The sequence below is a fragment of the Choloepus didactylus genome, chromosome 11 (assembly GCF_015220235.1).
Source record: "Choloepus didactylus isolate mChoDid1 chromosome 11, mChoDid1.pri, whole genome shotgun sequence".
NCBI lineage: Eukaryota > Metazoa > Chordata > Mammalia > Pilosa > Megalonychidae > Choloepus > Choloepus didactylus.
The window spans coordinates 12,800,775-12,823,566 of record NC_051317.1 but is presented as its reverse complement, the minus strand read 5'-3'; the positions used below and the strand labels follow the sequence as shown (position 1 = coordinate 12,823,566).

Here is a 22,792-nt window from a genome sequence, read left to right as displayed (position 1 = left end):
TGACCTTGGGCAAGGCATTTAACCACTCTCAACATCACATTCCTCATGTATAAAGTGGAGATGAAAATAGCATCAACCTGATTAGGATTATTATAGGGATTGATAAGGCACTTTGGGCACAATGCCTAGCACATAGTAAACACTCAATAACTCTTGGTTAATATTATTGCTATTACCCTGTGCTAAACACTTTACACACATTTAATCCTCACCACAGTCCTCTGAGGTAGGGACTATTATTATGCTCATTTTCCAGATGAGGAAATTTGGGCTCAGAGTGGTTAAGTGACTTGGCAAAGGACACACAGCTAATAAACTGTTGGAACTGAGAAATAAAACCAGGTCTGTTGGATGACAAAGTTCAGGCTGTTAATCACTTCATTATCCTACCCAAGGTGACATTAGCAGCTATGAGATAATAGAGGTGGAAATAGAATCCAAGTCTGGTCTCTACTCCTCTGCAGATCTGGTGCTGGCCTGGGAGGCAAGGAAGCTTGATCTAAGAAACTCCTCTGCAGAACCTTCTCTCTGGAATAGCACTGCCTTGCCTTCCCCTCCCTGATCTCTGCCTCACTCATTCAGGGACCTGATCACATTCTATCTTCTGCTATAATTTTCTTATGGGCTAAGACTGAGCCCTCCTCTGCCTTTATTTTTCTCTTTCTTTCTTTCTTTCTTCCTTTTTTTTTTTTTTTTAAGTCCCCGCTTGGTTCGGGGAGAGGGATGCAAGCATTGGAGCCAGACAACGATGCTTTGAATACCAAGGCCGCCTTCTCACAGAATGGCCTTGGGCATGTCACAGAACCTCTCTGAACTTCTGTTTCTTCATTTGTAAAAAGAGGATAGTTCCTAACTTGCATTGTTATGAAGATTTGAGTAAATGCACATACAGCTCCTGCACAGTACTGGCAAATAGTAGGCATCTATGAGGGCTTTACCGTTGTCCTCATCTCCCACAGTACCTGGCTCAGTGTTCAATTGTTGTTTACTTATCTAACTCATCTTTGATTCATTTGCAGCACCTAGTGTGATGCCTTACACAGAGTAGAAGCTCTAGAAACAGCTGGTGGACTTGAAAATCATAGAGAGCTAGAGAGGGAGAATGCTACAAAACTGCACAAGCACAGACTAGAGATCTCCTCCCATAGATCCCCTAAGCAGATCCCTGATTCTCCTACAGTCCCAGTTTCCCCATAGGTCAAACTCAGTGGCAGCTCCTCCTAGAGGGCTTGCAGAAATGGGAGTTCACAGCATCAGAGGTTTCTCATATAATAAGATGGATAATGAAAAGTTTCTTTTCCCTAATCCTTGTGTGAGTCAGAATTCAGTGCTTGGCTTTGCCCCAGGGAGTACCAAGAAAATGAAATATTGTCTGTATCCTCATGATACCTAAACAAATGGTCAATTCCATAGGTCAAATATCAACCAGAGGTGTTAAGAGTTATCACCAGGGAAGGGAGGGGAGGAGCCACATGTAAAGGGCTATTAGCAAAGGTTCCTTAGTGGGGTCCTGGTACATGGTTACTATTAAGGCTAATACCTGTTTGCCATATGGCAGGATGTCTATTTTGCCTTCGTCAAAGACACTAGTAAATGACAACATGTCTGAAGTGTGGCAGGATTTTGAACCTCCAAATCTGGCTTAATAATTCCTTTCATGGAAATGAAATAAGCTTCAGTGGCAGAGAGATTCCAAAAGGAGCCGAGAAGTCACTCTGGTGGGCACTCTTACACACAATATAGACAACCCTCTTTAGGTTCTAATGAATTGGGATAGCTAGCAGCAAATACCTGAAACTATCAAACTACAACCCAGAACCCATGAATCTTGAAGACGACTGTATAAAAATGTAGCTTATGAAGGGTGACAATGTGATTGGGAAAGCCATATGGACCACACTCTCCTTTGTCTAATTTATGGATGGATGAGTAGAAAAATGGGGGAAGAGAAAAAAAAAAAAAAGGCACCCAGTGTTCTTTTTTACTTTAATTGTTCTTTTCACTTTAATTTTTATTCTTATTATTTTTGTGTGTGTGGTAATAAAAATGTCAAAAATTAATTTTGGTGATGAATGCACAACTATATAATGGTGCTGTAAACAACTGAATGTATGCTTTGTTTTGTATGACTGCATGGTATGTGAATATATCTCAATAAAAATGAATAATAAAATAGAATAAAAAATAATCCCTTTCATGTCCTGACATCTGAATCAAAATGTAAGCTCCCATCTAGGTAACAAACTATTCTCTTTCATAACAAGTATCAACTGACTCTGAGCCTCATATTTGCTCTTCCCCACCCAGCCCCACCCAGCCGTTTGCCACCATAGAAAAATGTCTGATAGACTGAGTTTTCACAATGCAACTGGTTACTGTGATTATGTAGACAGCCTCCTTTCAATGGTGTGTTGCTGGCTGTTCAATAGCTGGTGAAATTAATGCCCAGGGAAATGGCAAATGGGCCGCCATAATCAAAATGTGAACTTGGAACTAGCTGCTCATTCTGTTCCACCCTCTGCCTCCCCACAGCCCTGTCTGTGCAAACTGCCAGCTTCATGCCAAATGACTGGCATCTTTTTTCCTCCTCCTACCTCCCATTGGGTATAAACCAGTTTAAGAGAATGCCTTCATCCTAAATTTGAACATATTCTGGAATGGTGAGAATTGAGTGTACATCACCCCACCCCACTGTGGAAGATGCTTGGGAGAAGGAGCAGCAGAAATTGCTACAGGAGCCACTTTATCCAGGGTGGAAAGCCAAATCACATGGAGCTAGAGGACCTCAAAAGATTGTCTGACCAAGACCCCTATCTCCAGACAGATTCATATATGAGCTGCCCAGGACAAAGGATAATCTGTCCTCATCATAAAGACCCCTGGCACAGGTCTGCCCAAGTTTCTCCAGTATCATATCCCACTGTCTAAAAACTCCTGCTGTCATGAGCTGCTTCCCACTGCAGCAAAGGGAGAACTGGTGGGCCAGGGAAACTGAGTTTGACAACCAGCTCTGCACCTGACTAGCCATGTGAGCTTGCCAATTCTCTTTGCCTCCTGGACCACCTCCAAAAGGGGCAGATGGGCAAGAGAGGGCTCTGAGAGCTCTTGAAGATTTAAATCACTATAAACCTGTGACTTCCTTTTTTCAAATCTTCAAATACAACTCATACCAGTTTGAGATAGGAAAAAAGAATCTGTTTTCAGGGCTGTCTCTATGATGAGATTTCTTAGCCTCAGAGAACCCCTTGAAATGATACATGTAAGAGTCTGTGCATTTTGGCCAGAGAAGATCCATACATTCATTAAATCTCAAACAGGCGTATGATCATCTGTTTTTCCAGAAAAAAATTAAAATTAAAAAAAGGTTAAGCCTGAAGCATGCGACAACACGGGTGAAACTTGAGGACATTATGTTGAGTGAAATAAGTCAGACACAAAAGGACAAATATTTTATGACCTCACTGATATGAACTAATTATAATATATAAACTCATAGTCATAAAATATAGAATATAGGTTACCAGGATATAGAATGAAGATACAAAATGGGGAGCAGTTGGTTAATACGCGCAGAATGTTTAACTAGGTTGAACTTCAGCATTTGGAAATGGACAGAGGCGATGGTAGCAGGTTATTGTGAGAATAACTGACAGTGCTGAATGGTGTATGAGTGTGGTGAAAAGGAAAGTTAAGAGTCAATATATATCACCAGAAGGAAATTTGGAAGTTAAAGCCTGGGTATGTATAACACAGTGAATCTTGTGGTGGAAAATGTCCATGATTAACTGAACAAATATAAAAAAATTCTTTCATGAACTAGAGCAGATGTATGACACTATTACAAGGAGTTAATAATAGAGGGGTATATGGAAAAAAAAATGTACCTACTGCAAAATATGGATTATAGTTAACAGCAATATTTTAATACTCTTTCATCAACAGTAATGCATGTACCACACCAATACTACGGGTCAATATTATGGGGGGATAAGGAGTGTGGAGGATTCTGGTTGTCTTTTTTATTTTAATTCTTTTCTATAGTAATGAAAATGTTCTAAATTTGGTCATGGGGCTGTATGCACAACTATGTGATGACACTGTGAACCAGTGATCATACACTTCGGATGGTTTCTATGCTGTTAAAAAAAAAAAGAGGGACGTTAAGAACTTACCTCTAGGTTGAAGAGCTAAGATGTAAATCACTCTGAGTGACCTTCTCATTCCCCAGTTCTGAATTTCAGGTTGTAGTGATTACCTAGAGCAACACAGGGCAGGGCATGGAAAGACTGAGATGCAGACTTAAGGACAAGAGTAGAAGAGGGATGAAGCTTTACTTTTCAATCTCCAGCTTTCACTGTCACTGCTATCCATTAGCCATAGGACCTAGGGAATGTAAATACCTTTCTCTGAAACGTAGTTTTCTCATCTGTCAATGAAGAATGATTATGCCTCTCTCGATGTGTTTTTATGAGGAGCAAAGGAAAAGAGGTAAATGTTGGGCTATCAATAGGAGTTCAATAAATAGAAGTTCCCTCCCAGAACTAGTAGCTGAGGCTCCAAAATTTACTGCTTGGAAGACAGCTCCATCTATAACCACCATTCCATCCCCTACCAAGTCCCCAGGGGAAAAGCGTGACACCGCAATTATGTGCTCAACTTTAGAACTGACCCACAGCTGGATTCAGTTTCAGATCCTCTGCTTGAAGGCTATGCAGAGTTGGGCAAAGAATTCAACATCCCTGGACCTTGGTGTCCCTTCCACAACAGGGGAATGATGATGATAATAGGACTTCTCTTGTAGGATCATGAGGAAATGCAAAAAGAACTTTGTACACCATCTAGGACATAAGTGTTGGATAAATGGTAACTAACTTGGGCTCTCCCTTCACTGTTTTTAGTCTATACCTTCCCTCCTAAGGACCTTTCACCTGCCTCTAGGAGTCTGTCCCTGTAGCTGAATGTCTAATATGGATATCATTCAGAAAGGAAAAAAAAAAAAAAAAAAAAATGACCAAGACTCCCCACCCCAGTCCCTTCCCCTGATGCTTTGGGTTGTCTTAACCACCTCAACCTCCATCCCAGAGAGTCAACTAGCTAACAATACCCTCATTTCCTTCAGGCCTTGGCTCAGACACAACTTCAGTGACACCACGAGCACCCCCATTTAAAATTTCAAATTGCATACCCACCCACCACTCCATTTCCCCCTCCAGCTTTATTTTCTCCACATTCTTCATCACAGGACACATCTCGTTTTTTGCTTACTTATTTTTGACCGTCTTTTCCCACTAGAACATAAGCTCTTTGAGGGTGTGGGATCTTTGTCCATTTTATTCCATTGCTATGCTTACAGTGCCTAGAACAGGACTGGTGACATGCAGTGGATATTCAGTAACAATTTGTTGAGTGAGAGAGTGAGTGAGTGAGTGAGTGAGTGAGTGAATGAATGGATGAACGGAAGCAGGAGGATGGGGGTGTGTTATCAGGCTGGATAGGTTTCACATAGGAGATAAAGGATGGGGGTTATTCAGATCTGACTCACGTCCCACTCACCTGCCTAACCCTGGACTTCTTTCTTTCAGGTGCCAGACAAGTTGCCTATCTCCCTAAATCTAGGGGACTCACTCCAGGTGCCCTCTATTGGAGGTAAGCGTCCCCACCCCACTTTTGAAACTGAAGAGTGATAGAAAGGAAAATAATCCCAGTAGGCCACTTTGAGGTGGGCAAAGGGGATCCCGGCGTCCAGGTGGCTTCTCCATCCCCTCCCACGCCCCCTGCAGAGGGCTTGCCCTGGGGGTCGAGGGGCGCAGCCGGCCTCCCGGCTTGACCAGCAGTGGCGGCGTCGGGGCCAGGGGCGCCTTCGCTGGACCCGCATTGCCCCCTAGTGCCGCGCGGCGTCAGGGCGCCGGGCTCCCCCGCCTGATGTCACCGCCATGCAGTCAGCCCAGAGGCGGCTCATTGAAAGCAGACCCTCCTCGGCGCTCGGCGGAGGAGGCGCCGCTGGCCGCAGACCCGCCGCGGGCCGGGCAGAGCCGGGCGCCCCCTACCCTGCCGCCCTCTCCGCCCCGCCGCTCCCCAGCAAGCCCGGCCGGCGCGCCTGACGTGGACCATTAAACTTGGAGCTGCCGCCTCGTCCCCTCTCCTCCTCCTTCTGACAGGCGAGAACGAGCGACTCGGTGCAGGCAGGAGACGTGCTGCCGGGCTGGGTGGCCCGGGGGCGATGACTTCTCGGCAGGAGGGCGCCTCTGGGGAGAAGACCACGGTGGCAGCAAAGTTTCGGGGCAGCTGAGGAGCCTTCGCTGCAGCCCTTCTGAGCCCAATCACTCCCCTGGCTATGGAGGGTGGACTCTAAAATGAATCCCGACCTGGACACCGGCCACAACACATCAGCACCTGCCCACTGGGGAGAGTTGAAAAATGCCAACTTCACTGGCCCCAACCAGACCTCGAGCAACTCCACACTGCCCCAGCTGGACATCACCAGGGCCATCTCTGTGGGCCTGGTGCTGGGCGCCTTCATCCTCTTTGCCATCGTGGGCAACATCCTAGTCATCTTGTCTGTGGCCTGCAACCGGCATCTGCGGACGCCCACCAACTACTTCATTGTCAACCTGGCCATCGCCGACCTGCTGTTGAGCTTCACCGTCCTGCCCTTCTCAGCTGCCCTGGAGGTGCTGGGCTACTGGGTGCTGGGGCGGATCTTCTGTGACATCTGGGCTGCCGTGGACGTTCTGTGCTGCACGGCGTCCATTCTGAGCCCGTGTGCCATCTCCATTGATCGCTACATTGGGGTGCGCTACTCCCTCCAGTACCCCACATTGGTCACACGGAGAAAGGCCATCTTGGCTCTCCTGAGTGTCTGGGTGTTGTCCACGGTCATCTCCATTGGGCCTCTCCTTGGGTGGAAGGAGCCGGCACCCAACGATGACAAGGAATGCGGGGTCACCGAAGAACCCTTCTACGCTCTCTTCTCCTCCCTGGGCTCCTTCTACATCCCTCTGGCGGTCATTCTGGTCATGTACTGCCGGGTCTACATCGTCGCCAAGAGGACCACCAAGAACCTGGAGGCAGGGGTCATGAAGGAGATGTCCAACTCCAAGGAGCTGACCCTGAGGATCCACTCCAAGAACTTTCACGAGGACACCCTCAGCAGTGCCAAGGCCAAGGGCCACAACCCCAGGAGTTCCATAGCTGTCAAACTTTTTAAGTTCTCTAGGGAAAAGAAAGCAGCCAAGACCTTGGGCATTGTGGTCGGCATGTTCATCTTGTGTTGGCTACCCTTCTTCATTGCTCTACCACTTGGTAAGTTGGGGACTGGCAGAGGGGAACTGGGCATTTTGGGTTCTTGGGTTTACTGATGAGCTTACTATAAAGTTTTGTGTATGTGTGTGTGTTTGATGCAGTCTGTGTGTCTTTGGAGATTGGATGGAATTGTTTATTCTGCAAAGGCTTTGCAGATTGGGTAGCTGGCTAAGAACCAATTCAGGTGTTAGTGAAACACGCTGGGGTACTAGCCACATGAGATAGAACCACGGCAGGAAAATCTGGTATATGGAATGACTCATTCAGCAGCCTTGGTTTAATAATTGAAAAGGACACCAGGTTTGAGCATCACACCGGAGTTATTTCAGTAGTAATGAAGTGTCTGCTAAGGCAGCGTCACTAATGCAGCATACAAAATAGTTTGTAGTTACTGCAGACGCGGCATTTGGGAAGCAGGGAGGCAGCTCGTACACAGAAAGGCAGTTTTCATTCAGCATTTCCAGGGCCCTTACCGAGACCCACGCTTCTCAAGAGCTTTGCAGAGGTGGTGTTCCCCTCACATCCCCTCACCCCTTGCTATCACCTCAATGCACTCCCTTCATTACCAGTTAATAAGAGTATTTTACAGCAGCACAGCCCCAACCAGCCTTTAAGTTATCTAAAGCTTGAGATTTGAAGGAGGAGGAAGATGACCGCAGTGTCACACATTCTCAGTTTTATCCAAAAATGTTCCTAACTCAAGCAATTTATGGAATGCCCCAGAATTAAGTTGCAGTCATCCCTCCACTGCCAGTGACCTTCCCCCAGTAAGAATGGAATTAGGTGGGTCCTTCCCCTCAATAAAAATGCAACCATCATCTTTTGTTCGGTGGTCCTACAAACCAAGTTGATCAAAAGGCTCCCTGATTTCTTGTAAGGAGGTCTGTTGAAGAGGGAAACCTGGAGGAGGATATTGTGACATGATTTCCACCTGGCTTGGGAATCCCTCATCCCTTCTCTGAGGCACTGATCTGCTTTGATTTCTTCTTATGTCCCTGGGGGACACCCCAGAGAATGAATGGAGGGAGATGGTCAAGGCACAGTCTTGTGTCATGATATTGGGAGAGATGATGGCTGCTGCATGCATGGGCCACATCTGCCTGCAGTCCCACCAGGGTCTCAGTTAGAGCTGAGTATAACCAAAACCCTCAAGTAACTGGAATTCTGAAGACACACTGCTTTAAGAGAAAGAGACAAATGGAAAGAAAGCAAACTGATATCAGGAGTTTCCTTTATAAAAAAAGAAAATGGAAAAAAAAAAAAAAAGAAGTAATTTAACCTACTCTCCATGTCATGTTTTCTAAGGCAGGCTTGCCAGCAGATGCTTCTCAGAAATATTTTCAATGGTAAGTGTTAGTGGAAAGGGTTTGAAGTTCTAACCCCCAGGAGTGATCAAATCTCATTGCAGAGAAGATTTCTTTTTCTTTCGCAAGCTTTTCAGATGCTTTTGTAGGCTTTTGGAGGGTTAAAGTAGATGGTGGTTCACACTGCATTGGGGGGCATTGCAAAAATTACAGTTGTACAAAGAAGTGATTTGGCTGCTATGCTAGCTGTGTGACTTTGGGCAAATGACTGCGACTCTGTGAGCCTCAGTTTCTTCATCTGCAAAATGGCGCTAATTATATTTGTTTCATAGAGTCTGCACTAATGCATGTAAAGCACTTAACATAGTGTCTGGTACAAAGTTAGCTATTAATATCACAAACCAACTCCAATCGCCCCTCAGGAATAACTGTGTTTTCTCCTTGCAATACCACATGTACTAGGAAAGGCTCGGAAGAGAAACAGGTGTTTCCCCTTTCTTCCTTCTGCCCTGGTCTTCCAGCCTGTAGAGGCTTCAACAAGAGCATCCTTGGAAAAGACAAGGCCCCAGAAGGATACAGGATGGATCAAAGGAGGAGGGGCCTTTGGCTTTAGAGGGCAGGGGAAACACTCCAAACAGGTGAGGAGGAAAAAAGCAGCCAGTTTTCTGGTGATCAGAAGCAATCAAGTTCTCATTTGGGTGTTGCCATCAATTAGCTCTGTGAGCCTAGACTTGTTGCTTTACCTCTCTGTGCCTCAGATCTCACTTCAAGAAAATGAGAGGGTTGGACTAGATCACAGGCTCTCAAACTTTAGTAAGGACCAGAATCACTTGATAAAAATGTCACTTTCTGGGAGCATTCCACAGAGAATCTGATGCAGTAATTCAGATGGCTTCCAGGAATCTGCATGTTTAATCTGCCTGCCAGGTGATTCTGAAGACGTGATCTGCAGATGGGGCTTTGGAAAGCACTGGACAGAGGCTCTCTCAGCTCCCTTCAGGCTCCAGCATCCTGGATGCCAGGATTTTCAATGCTGCAAATCTCTGACCTTCCCCAACCACACGGTGACTTGGCATGAGGTGGCTTCCCACTGGGCCCTCTTCTTCAATTCATCAAAACCTCCTCAGTCTCTCCCCACCCAGCACTCTTTCACATACACTGTCCCAGAGTCTTCCCTCTTTTTTGTCCATGCATTTCTGAGACCTTCCCCCCAGGCTGTCAGATCCTTTCTTCCCATGCCATGGAAAGTGAGATGCTCTTCCTACCCTAATGCGATCAGACAAAAACCTTCTGACCACCTGTGTCATGATCTCCGAAGATTCCCCAGTGTGCTGTCCCTGAGCCAACTCCATCCTCATCCTTCTCTGGAAACCTTGGCATGTGAGGAATGTTAGCTCCAGGTAGGACTGCCTTAGGTTTGGGATAGACCCCGAGATACCCAAGAGCTTCAATCAGAGAAGATGCTTGATTAATGTTTTCTTAGTTAATTGAGGGAGAGGATCTCAGCAAAATGGAGATGTGGGCTTCTAGTACCTCTCAGTCAAATAACACCCAAATAGAAGTAGCTTGATGTAGAACACCTCTGTTGGAATCTGATGAAGACCCCAAATTCAAATTTTCCACGAAGGGCTTTTCTCTCATAAGGGGGAAAAGCAGAGCTGGGGAAGACAGCCTCTGGTGAACAGAGAAGTGTAGGTAGGAGTGACTTCCAATTGTAGGTAGACTTCCAGGTGGATGGATGGCATGAGATTTCCATAGCTGCGTTTGTTTTCTCCGTGGGAGAGAAGGGTTGGGATTCCTCCTGGGAGGGAGGGAAAATAGCCATGCCCTCTGCAGGATCCTGCTCAGGGGGCCCATTTGTTTTCCTTCCTCCCTTATTTTTGTTTTCAGGAGCAGGGGCAGGCTGCCTACAGAGCTGGGCATTTCATGTCCTGCTGGGCTCTCCCCACCTGGAACCCCTCCACACTTCCTCCCCACCCTTTCCCTGCAGCCTCAGACCAAGTCAGGCCAGGGACCAGCCCTCACTCGGGAGCAGGGATGGACAACGCCAAACAAGGACTTCTTTATTCAGCCCCTGGAATCAGGCCAAGGAGGGACAGGAAATAATTGGAATATAATATGGCAGCATTTCTACCTGATGGGCATGACAAGATGTCCAAGAGAACCTTCAGTTGCCAGGCATTATAATGAAGGCCTGCTCCCAACTATGCAGGGAAGGCCTTGTCAGGGTCTCTAGAAGCAGCCCCACTATTGAGGGATGTGCATTGCAATGGACAGGGGTAGCAGGAAGTGCTGGGCAGCCAACTGGGAGCTGGGCTTAGTGAGTTGTTTAGAAAACACTGGAACCTTGCCTCGCTCCAGATCTTTCTTCCGTCTTTCAAAATGCTGAAAGGCACCAGGAAGCCATTATTGAACTGACTGCTTTCCCCTCCAAATAAATGAAGGTCAATTTCAAAGAAACAGTTGTGCTCTCTATAACACTGGAACCAAACAGGAATCCCTTCCTTCATTGGTTTGTTTCTCCAGCCCTCCCATTCAAATTGGGGCTGATGGATTTCCACCTCCCAGGAGAGCTCAAGGGAGGGTGAGGGTCTCAGGGATGACTCAAGGCAGAGCCACTCCCCACAAACGCACATACTAACCCTCCAGTGCAGAGTTTTCAAAACCCAGGGATTTGAGTTGACCACAAGGAAAGCCATTGGTTTCAGTACTTGATGAGGGGGAAATTTTTGCACATAGGGTTTTCCTGGAAGAGGGAAATCCTATTGTAGATGGAAAATAATTTATCAAATAATTTATCATTTGTCAAGTAATTAATACAGAACTTCCCATGCTTCCATATGTGCTAGGCAGTACACCAGGCCCTGGGTTTTTGAGCCCAAAACAAACATGACCCCTGCCAGTAGGAGGCTTCCAGCTAGTGAGATCTTATTATTGAATATGTGCTATGTGCCAGACACTCTGCTAGAGCCTCTAAGGCATTGTCTCATTCATCCTAACAGCTACCCCTCCAGGGGAGAGTAAATGCTCCTTCTTTACAGAGGAATATCCTGAAGCTCAGAGAGGCTACACTACCTGCCCAAGGTCACACAGCAAGCAAATGATAGGGCCTAGAGTTGAACCCAGGTCAGTCAGAACAGGTCTAAGCCTATGCCACTGCACCAAGGAAATGTCTGGCCTCTTTGCCATCTGCTCCCAAGCTTCTCTCACTGAAAATGCTCTCCAGGAACACCAGAGCCTCAGTCACAAGCTGCTTATTGTGCTTCTGTTGTAAAACCTTGCCTTTCTTCCACTCCCAAATCACCCCTGAAAAAGGAACCCCCCATGAGTCGTCAGGGAATGCCGTTCCATGTTGCAGCTCAGGGCTAGAATTTCTCCATTCCTCCTGCACTTTAGCATGGGTCCCTCATAGTCAGGCACCTTCAGCAGTCACCTCTGACCTTGAGTGGACCTTGCCTTTCATCTAGGGACCTGGGTGCCTGTCTTTAATTATTCATTCATTCATTCGCTGAACAAATTACTTATTTATTGAGTGCCTACTATGTCCAGGCATTTGTTGGGTGCTGCAGATATAGTGATGACCAAAATAGCTATGTTCCATGCCCTCAAAGAAGTTAGTTCTGGTGGGGAACACGCATATTTTGAAAACCATACACACACAAATAAACATGAATGCAAATTATGAGGAATGATTTGAAGGAAAAGAGGTGAGATGTTGCAGAAGCATATACCAGAGATCCCTGAGGGAGTGACAGATACACAGAATCCTTAACAGTTTGGAGGATATAATTCAGTGAAGGGGACAGGTGGAAGGGGGGTCCAGAAAGAAGGAAAGACACACCTGAAAGTCCTGAGACAGGATGGGGTAGGGAACAGCAGAGCCTGCAGAGGAGAGGGGAGGCAGGTACAAGTCCAAGCTGGAGAGATAGGTGCAGCCAGACCATGCAAGGACTTTTAGACCAAATTAAAGACTTTAGATGGTATCTTAATTGCATTGGCCACTATCGAAGTGTTTGAAGTACAAGAGAGATGCTATCTGAATTATGTCTTTAAAAGACTTCTCAGGATGGTGTGTCTAGCACAGACAAGAGATGGAACCATCAGGAGCCTTACACTCACAGTAAGACGGGGTGGTGGCTTAGATAAAGGTGCTGGCAGTGGAGGTGGAGAGAAGCAGATGGATTCAAAGACTTGAAATTGGGCTAGTTATGTGTAGGAGGGTTAGAGTGAGAAAGAAGCATGTCCAGAAGGATCCCCAGGTTTCTCAGCGCAGCCACTTGGGTGGATGGAGGTACTATTTATTGACAAGAGGAAGACTAGAGTAGGAGTCAAACATGTCCAAGATTTCTCCTTCCTCAGACCCATTCACATGGGTTCATAAGATGCTTTTCTAGGAATGACCTGCCAGATACCTTTATGAGTTGAACAGACAGAAATATCACAACCCAAAGCCAGGCTACGGCAAACCTAGCTGTTTCTTTGGCAGGGGCCTATTTTTTAAAACAGATTCCTGGGCCCCACTGTAGGTCTCTTGTATCAGAATCTCTAGTCTGGTGGGGAGCTCAAGATTTAACGAGTTCCTCAAGTCAATCTTATGCAGCCAGCAAAGCACCCATCCTCCCCCATGCCTGAGAACCCCGGGAGGGGTACCCTGTGGAGAGCCAAGGACAGCCAGAAGCTTTCCCAGTCCTGCCCAGTCCCTTGGGCCCTTCCGGGTGGAGGAGGACAGCAAGGCTAGCTGAAGGGAAGGTGAGTTCTTTCAACTAGAGCCTCCCTGCAGAAAGGGAAGAGAATGGGATGGTGGAAACACCTTCAAGCTACTAGGTGCACTGCTCAGTACAAACTACCCTGTATCACTTGTAATTCTCACATCCCCTTTGCAGGGTAAGCATCAGGCCCCTGTCTTTCCAGGTGAGGGAACTAGAGTTCAGAGAGGTTCAGTAACTCACCCAAAGTCACACAGCTAGTAAATGGTAGAGTCTATCTGTCTCCACATTTGAAACTCAATAAGCCTTCCTTATATCATCTCTGCTGCTACGACAGTGCTTCCAGAACATTTGTCTGAGGTCTGGTGCCCATGTGTGACAACATTTTCACTTGCTCTTGCCAAAAAGGGGAAAAACATTAGGAAAGTGCTTTTTTTAAAACTAAATGTATTCAATATAAATGACTGTCCTTTTATTCTAAAGACAATGTCCTTTCTATTTGGGGCACTGAAATAGCATTGCTTTGGTGGAATGACGGTAGTAATGTCATGATGATAGTAGTTTTTCTTTTTCTAAAGTTCTACTTGGTGAAATAAAAAGATGGTAACCCTATGTCAATTCCCTCCTGATTTTTTTATTTTTTTAATTTTACTGTGAATCTCCTGAAGTCTGGGAATCATGGAAGATGCCATGGTGGCTAGACACAATAAATATTTATGGAAAAAGAAGGAAGGAAGGAGGGAGCAAAGCAGAAGAGGAGAGAGGGAAGGAAGGAGGAAGGAAAGGGATGAATAAATGAGGCGGCCTCGGCTTTGCTGTCGGATTCTGGCAGACTGGATCCAGGAGCAGGGAGCAGGGAGGCTGATGCGTGAAGGGTTATGGCTGGTTGGAACAGCAGGATGGGGGCTGGTTGCAGAGAACCCCCACCCTGCTTGGCCAAAACAGGCCACACAGATGCCAGAAGGTGCTTGTGTAACTGCAATGCCATCACAGATGGGCCTATTAAGATCTGTTAGGCAGGAGATGCCCTTTACCTGAGTATGCGTGTGGCTCATAAAAATAACTGATGGCCGCCGGGCTGCACTGGGAAATTGGTTTCTCCCATATCTGCAGGATGTTTCTGCAGCCACTGTGCTCCTGACCACATCTGATAATAATACCCCTAATAGCTACCATTTATTAGGTAGGCTTGCTGGTGCCAGGTTTCCTGTGCAACATCGTGCTGGGGGGGTGCATTCTGCATATTCTCTCATCCCCTCCTCTCCAAAGGCTTATGACATGGGCACTGTCATTGTATTCAATTTGCAGATGAAGAAATGGATGCACAGAGAGACTGAGTAATTTGCTTCAGGCCACCCAGCAGACGAGTGACAGAACCTGAATTCAAATCTAGTTGTCTCAGTTTCCTAGGGCTTCCAGAACAAGCTACTACAGCTTGGGTGACTTAAAACAACAGAAATTTATTCTCTCACAGTTGTGGAGCCTAGAAGTCTGAAATCAAGGTGTCGGCAGGCCAAGCTCCTTCCAAAGCCTCTAGGAGAGGATCCTTCCTTGCCTGTCCCAGCTTCTCGTAGACTCAGGTGCTCCTTGGCCTGTGGCAGTGAAACTCCAGTCTCTGGCTCTGTCTTCACATGACCTTCTCCTCTCTCTGCCTGTCTGTGTTCTTATCCTCTTCTTTTAAGGGCACTGGTCATATTGGATTGGCTCCCACTCTAATTCATTGTGACTTCATCTTACCTTGACTCCATCTGCAAAGACCCCATTTGAAAATAAGGTCCCATGCACAAGTACCAGGAGTTAGGATTTCAGCATGTCTTTTGGGGGGACACAGTTCAACCCATAACTCTGTGCAATCAGATAAGTTTACAGGCTTATCACTGGAGGTGCCCAGGATTGGAATCTACATTATGGATAATGTGAAAGTGCTCATCACTGGGGATGCCCTAGGTGTAGGGCTCTGAGCCCTAGTTAAAGGAAGTGTAAGATGACACTGGGAAGACCTGAGTCTGTTCTGAGTAAGAGGAAAGGAAGGGTGGAGTGGCTGCCCATCCCTCCACAACCCAGAGGCACTGTATCCTAGTGAGAATACAGCGAATATAAAATTAATTTTGTCTTTTCCCTAGCAAGATGAGCCAAAATTTCCCTTTCATTATTGATAGTTTAGAAGACCTTTTTTAGCTTGGCAACTTGTTATTGGTAATGTCACATGCATCTTTAAAATTTTCATCACGTTTGGGAAAACACATGAGATTCAGAAGACTTTTCCACAGTTCAGCTTCTGGCTGCATATGTTTCAGACCTCAGTTCTCCTCCACCACCCGCATACATGGAGTTGCCAGTGACACAGGACACGCTCCTTTTGTGGATCCACGCCCTGGGCAGGGGAGTATTTCTGGAAGTCATTTTTCCACCTTGCAGTAACTCTGGCTAGTGATAACCTAACTATGCAGAAAGAAAGACTGCAAACCTTACACAAACATACACCAGAACCCAAACAAAATATATCTTAACTCAGCCTCCTCTTAGCTGGCTCCCAGGAATGCCTCTGACCCTTAAAACACCACTCACATGAGGTGAAGAACCACAGAGGGTGGTCAGAATGGAGACAGACAGTGATCTTAGCCAATTACCATTAACATATCTTACTTTGGAAAACTTTGCAAAATCATAGGACCAGGAGGAAACACCACTAGGGCCCCTTCTAGGGCTTTGGAGGGGGCATGCAAGAGATGGGCCTGGGGCTTACCATTGGATGCCCTCTGCTCACACCCCAGTGCTCCAGGGATGGCTATCTCTAACAGCCTTATGACTGATCTACTTATCTCTCTCCTCTACAAACTGCGAACTTGTAAGCAGGGACCCAATCTTTCATCAACAGGTGTTCACAGAAGTTAAGTGAACAAATGAATGAGCAGCACTGTGAGTTCAGCAGAAGAATTAAGAGTGCACTCTAATTCAAATAGCATTATTTTCCATTTCCCAAATATGCCTTGCATTTCCTTTCTGCTGAGCATTCACTTATACTGCCCTTCTGCCAATTATGTTCCTCCTCTGAATATCCATGTCTGCCCACCTATAAATCCCCAGTTCTGATTACACCTCTCTTATGAAGGCTTCCCTGATTCCCACCTCCTTCCCTGGCGGCAATCACTCCCTTTATACCTTGTTTATGGTGCTTGTCACATTTGTCCATGGGGATCAAGATTGGTATACACACCTTAGCAGCACCAGCTGGCTGCACATTCCTCAAGGACAGGTTCGAATCATCTTATCTCCCATGCCCAGTGATGCATGCATAGTAGACTCTCTGTAGAAACAGCAGTAGCAGCTACAGTTCATAGTGTGTGTACTGGGCATTGAACCTCCTGACAGCCCATTGGATAGGTATTACTGGTTAGCCCGTTTTGGAAGTGAGGAGATGGGCTTAGAGGGTTAAGTGACTTGTCCCATTCCCTGAAACTGCCACAAATACATGAGAAGAAGACTGTCATGGACTGCTCCTCCAAAACCAAATGGCCATGTGGACTGGGTTATGACACCAAGGAAGAAAGATTGGGTAGGTAAAAACCAGAGAGGATGCAAGGCAGGAGTGTCCTTATTATTACAAGGCTGCCACTCCATTCATCTCTGGGGGAGACCTGCCCATTGCTGATCAGCCCCACTTTCCCTCACCTTCCTAGCCCTCATCAACCCCCTCTCACCTCTGGGAGGGATATGGTCAGAAGCAGGAGAGGAGTAAACTATCGAGGTGGCTTTACAGCAGGGCCAAATTGAAAAACCTTTATAGGCCCAAGCTACTGAGAAGTGAATGCTGCCCCCACCTCCAAATGTAATTCTAAATTCACACACACACACACACACACACACACACAGCCCTAAAACAAGTGTAAGAAAGGATAACAACATTCTGACTCTTTATAGTATCAAATTATTTCCCCCCAAAATGGAAGTTGTTCCGGTTTGCTAATGCTGTCATTACGCAAAACTGCAAAAATGGACTGGCTTTTTATAAAGGGGATTTATTAGTCTACAAAGTTAGAGTTCTAAGGCCATAAAAGTGTCCAAACTAAAGTATCAACAAGGAGATAGCTTCACTGCAGAAAGGCTGATGGTATCCGAAACACCTCCTTTAGCTAGGAAGGCTCGTGGCTAACATCTGCTGGTCCTTTGTTCCCAGATCGCATTGCTTTCAGCTTCTGATTCAAATGGCTTTCTTTCTAAGCATCTGAGGGTCCTCTCTTAGCTTCTCTAGGGCAAACTCTGGACTTCTTCTCTTAGCTTAGCATTTCCAGATGTCTTTCTGTCTGCATCTCCAAGCATCTCCAGTCTTCAGCAAGCATCTGGGTCTGTGTCGGCTGGCTCTTAGCTTCTCTCTTAAATACTCCAGTGAACTAATTAAGACCCACCCTGAATGGGTGGGGTCCACACCTCCAGGAAATAACTCAATCAAAGTTCTCACCCACAGTTGAGTGAGTTACATCTCCATGGAAACACTCAATCAAAAGTTTCCAACCTAATCAAAAGACTGAGAAGCCCGCCCCCACAAGATTGCATCAAAGAATATCACTTCTTCTGGGGAACATAATATTTCCAATGTGGCACAGAGGTAGCCCAGCTTTGCTAGTGCTCTAAAGACACATTGGGTTTTATTTGTTGGGTAGTATATCCTTGCACAATATGGGTGACCATCCATCCCAGTGCACCCGAGACACTATCAAAAGCTGATTATTATTATAACCTGCCTCTTATTCTCACAAGTATCTCGATTTGAATAATACAAGTATCTCCTATTTGAAAATTCAGAGTAAGGGTGTTTACAGTGGGAACATGCAATAGTACCTACATTTCATGTCAGAGCCTGAGATGGGGAGGAGAGAGAACCTGGCAACCTACAGCCTCCACAGTCCAGAGAAAGATGAATCAGGAGAGAGCTAAGAGAACACTGATTTAAGGAGGAAAGACACAATTTCATATGTCTGTATGTTGTTGGAAGCAGGAATTACTACTAATATTGGTTTAATATTTGTAAATAAAGTATTCTTCATTTAGTTAACTTGCCATGGTTGCGCACGTGTGTGGCTGAGCTGGGATTTGAGTCCACAGCTGACTGGCTCTAAACATTCAGTGAATGAGTAAGTAAATGAATGAGTCAATTTCAGCACAAGACAAAGGCTGTCATCTGAATGATGGGTGTAGAGGAGACAGAAGGGTGGGCTGAAATAAGATTTTGGGCAGAGGGAAAGCAAGCTGTGTCTTAAGGACTTGGAAGGCTAGAATAACTGCCCCAACCATCATCACTCCTCCTGCCATGACGGGGCATGATACAATAAGCTTCATCCTCAGCTGGCAAGTCTGTGGTCTTAGGATGCTCTTGGCCACACCCACTGGCAACGCATCTGAGCCCCTTTGAACACTGAAGTGCCACTCTGTGATGTGAGCACACGAGCTGCGCTATAAAAGTTGCACCATTAAGCAGTTCAGAAACAGAATGTTCTAGTGCACGCAAGTGGACAGTTCCTGACAGAGCCCCATTTAACTTTTTTCCAGGAGTGTCTGCCCACAGCATCTTGCTCCCCCTAAGCATTCTCTCCTTCAGAGATGCACTTGGAGCTTGGTTTTGCATGATGCTTTTGAAATTCATCTTTAAGATAGAGTTTCCTGCTAGACTAATGTGCATCACTTGGGAGCTGTGCTCGGCACACTGGCCGTGTTCCAGAAGGAGGTTAAAATGGGACCAAGGGCAAGCAAGGCTCGTGTCACTCGTGTCACTCGCAGGCATGGTCCTGGGGCTCACACCAGCAACACGGCCGGGCGGAGATCCAGGGAGGCAGCTGGTGGGGGAGGAGGAGGTTCCACCAACTGGAACAAAAGAAGAAGCACTGCATCTCCGATTCATATATTCAGGCCATTCATCACCCCCTGGCAACAAGAGAAGAGTGGTGGAGTTCCTCTCTCTACTTCCAGGCATGCAACGCCCATTTGTGACTCCTTGTCTCCAATCCTTCAGAATCTTACCTTAATACAAGGCAAGGTGTTCATTCCCCACCCCCCCTCCATGGACCCCTATGGCAATCTGGTGAAGCCCTTCTCACAATAGACACATAAAATAGAAGATACAGGATTTCAACGAAATCCAATTATACTGTAATACAGTTATTACAATGTTGAAAAGGCAAATTTACTACAGACTGATAAATGCCCTTTATTAACATATTAAATAAATAAGATCCAGCAGCAAGTCAAACAAATAACTACTATAATTTTGAGTGGTGACAAGTGGAAATAGTATTTCAAAGTATCTGCAACAGATGTAATGTGATGTTACAAATCTGGTCTCTATTGGTGACAAATACTGTTGATTTTGCTGTGGCTTGTTGCCTACATTCGTATTGAAACCAATGCTAACATTCAGCCAAAGTTTATTTTAAAAACTTAAAAGGTGGTTTTATTCTCATCCAAATTCACAGAACCCCCAACCCCCACCCCCACCCCCAGCCTTAACACATTATAAAGGTGCACTTCAGGATGTAAGGCTTTCTATAATTTTTTCTTTACAAAAAATAGTTTTAGAACCACATGGAAATTGGACTCTGTTGTCATGCTTTGTAACTATTTTGCTATGATTACGTATGGTAATTTTTAATCAACTAGTTTCTTTACTAAAAAATAATACATAGGCTTTTATTTAAATCAGAAAGAACAAAAAAGTAAACAACGAAAAGACTTTCCTACCCACACCAGACCTCAGCTCCACCTCTACCCCACAGCCTCTGTCGTTTTCCCCAGAAGCAAACACTGTTGAGATTTTTTAGATATGCTTCCAGAAATATGCCAGTCATTTCTAAGCATTCATGTGCTTCTATATGTTTGCATATGTGTGTATATATTTAGATATGTGTGTATGTGTTTCCACCTGATTTATTTTTTATAAATAGTGTCATTTTATAAGCACTATGGAGAAGGTTACATTTTTCAGGCAACATATCTTAGACATTCTTAGTCAGGATGTATAGAGTTAATGCTTTCTTTTTTGTGGCTGCATTTTATGCATCCATTTTATGGAGCATCTTATTTTACTTAATCAGGGTCCCATTTGATTGGTATTTAGTTTTTTTTAGTCTTTTGCTATTACAAACAGTGTTGCTGTGAAAACTCTTATTTATGTTTTTTTGCCTACATATACAGGAATCACTGGGGCAAGGAAAGTTTGACATTTTAGTTTTAGCCTGATTATGTTCAATTTCATTAAATAAGAAATTTTAAAACTAGTAAAATGTAAAGTGGTGTTAAAAAAGATAAGTTAGAAATGCAAATCAAACCCACGATATGCCACTACACATCCATTAGGATGGCTATTATAAAAAAAAAAAAGAAGGCAAAAATAAGTTTTAGAGAAGGTGGATAAATTGGAACCTTAGTGCATTGCTAGTAGGAATGTAACAAAATGTGGTAGATAGATATGATGGCATATTTTCAGCCATAAAAAGAAATGAAGTTCTGATATATGTGATAACATGGATCAACCTTGAAGGCATCATGTTAAGTGAAATAAGTCAGACACAAAAGGACAGATATTGTACAATTCCACTATGTGAAAAATCTAGAAAAAGCAAATTCATAGAGAAAGTAGATTAGAGGTTACCAGGGACTGGGGGAAGGGGGAAATGGGAAGTTATTGCTTAATAGGTACAGAGTTTCTATTTTGGGTGATGACAAAGTTTTAGAAATAGATAGTGGTGATGGTAGCACAACATTGTGAGTATAATTAATGCCACAGAATTAAACACTTAAAAATTGTTAAATGGCAAATTTCATGTTATACATATTTCACCACAATAAAATTTTTTTAAATATGTTAGACCTATGTCTAATGATCTACCCTTTAGTTTAGAAGGTATATTCGTGACATTTAAATTAAAATGGCAAGTTGCAGAGTAATACACAATCCCATTTTTCAAAGCTATTAACTTGGTCATCTCAAGGGGTACCATGGGGTGAGAAGGAATAGATTATTAACTTTTTTACACAACTCTGTAATCTGTCACATTTTGCAATGAGGATTTCTATTTGTAATGAAGAAAATCAAATTAAGAAAATGTGATAGAATACAAACACATTTCAATGGAAATCTAATAGGGATTATTACTTGTTTGAAAATACAATTTTTTATGATTTTAGAGGAGAAAATAACAATGCCCCCCCCCAAAAAAATCATCCATCTTAATCATTTTTAATCTAGTATTACTTGTTTAAAAATAAACAAACATATAAACATACATACATACACATATACATTCTGTGATCACTAGCCCTAGAAAAGTTAGGAGTGACGTTGGCCCCTTTCCCTGCTGGTCATGGCCCTGCCCACTCCCTCAGTTCAAAAACGTGTTGTCAGATTGTTGATTTTTGATTTTGTATGTTTTTCAAAATGAGAAGAATGTTCTTTCTCTCGGAGGCAAAACTTAATTCAGACACAACAGCAAGGTATAAAAAAGAAAGGAAAAGTCATCCATAATCCTACCATCTATATAAACATGTTTAATATTTTCCTATGGCACTTTGCAGAAATATATGTGTGTGTATATATAATTATTGTATTATCCATATATGTATATGTATATATGTATATTTTAAGACAAACTGGAATTCCTAATGCCTTTTTCACTAAGCATCGAGTGTGAACCTCTAGCCATATCAATGCATCTGAATCTTCTCATTTTTTAATTTGTTTATTTTCACATCTTTCTAATGCTACATCGTACTCCATAATAGAAGATACTATAATGTACTTAACCAATCCACTTATGTAAAAAAATCATAAGAAAGACACATGCAAATTATCAGAATCATAATATACAAATGTAGAGTGAAAATATGTTCCTCTCACTTCCATGGCTCACAGCCATCCAATTTGCCTTCCCTCAAGGTAGCCACTGCTACCAGTTTCTTGATGTCCTTTCAGAGAGATTCTATGCATATAAAAATGTTTTTATATGTTCTTTTTAAGGGAAATGATAGTGTACTATAAATACTATTCAGTACCTTGCATTTTTCATTGAACAATGTATCTTGGAGAACTTTGCACTCCAATGCGTAGAGAGCTGCCTCACTCTTTTTAATGGCTGCATAGTATTCCATTGTATATATTTTTTTTTCAACTAGACCCCTGTAGAAGGACAGTTATTTTGTTTCCAATGTTTTGTTATTACAAAAAATACTGCAGTGAATATCCTTGTACATATTTCATCATTTCCACAGAGGTAAAGACACCTATAAAATAAAATCCTGGAAGTAGATAATTCTGAGTAAATTTTTAATTTTATAAGTATTGCCAAATCATCTGCATTAGAGATTATATCAATTTACATTTCTGTAACTGGCACACAAATGTATCCACACGCTCACCAGCAGTGTTTTATCAAACTTTTGATCTTTACCAATTTGATAGGTGAAATTTTTGTGAATGAGGTTAAGCATCAT

At 44.1% G+C, this 22,792-nt stretch overlaps 1 protein-coding gene across 3 annotated transcripts in view; it reads left to right on the top strand.

The window, feature by feature from the left end:
• Positions 1-22,792, top strand: part of ADRA1B (adrenoceptor alpha 1B) — an 82,712-nt gene that overhangs the window by 11,587 nt on the left and 48,333 nt on the right. The window contains exons 2-3 of one of the 3 annotated variants that reach the window (XM_037798970.1): positions 5,583-5,646; positions 6,159-7,302. In XM_037798970.1, the coding sequence (XP_037654898.1) occupies positions 6,354-7,302 (949 nt within the window). In that variant the 5' untranslated portion in view covers positions 5,583-5,646; positions 6,159-6,353. Of the gene's footprint in view, positions 1-5,582; positions 5,647-5,678; positions 7,303-22,792 lie in introns of those variants that run through there. The other 2 variants (XM_037798969.1, XM_037798968.1) reach the window with 2 other exon arrangements.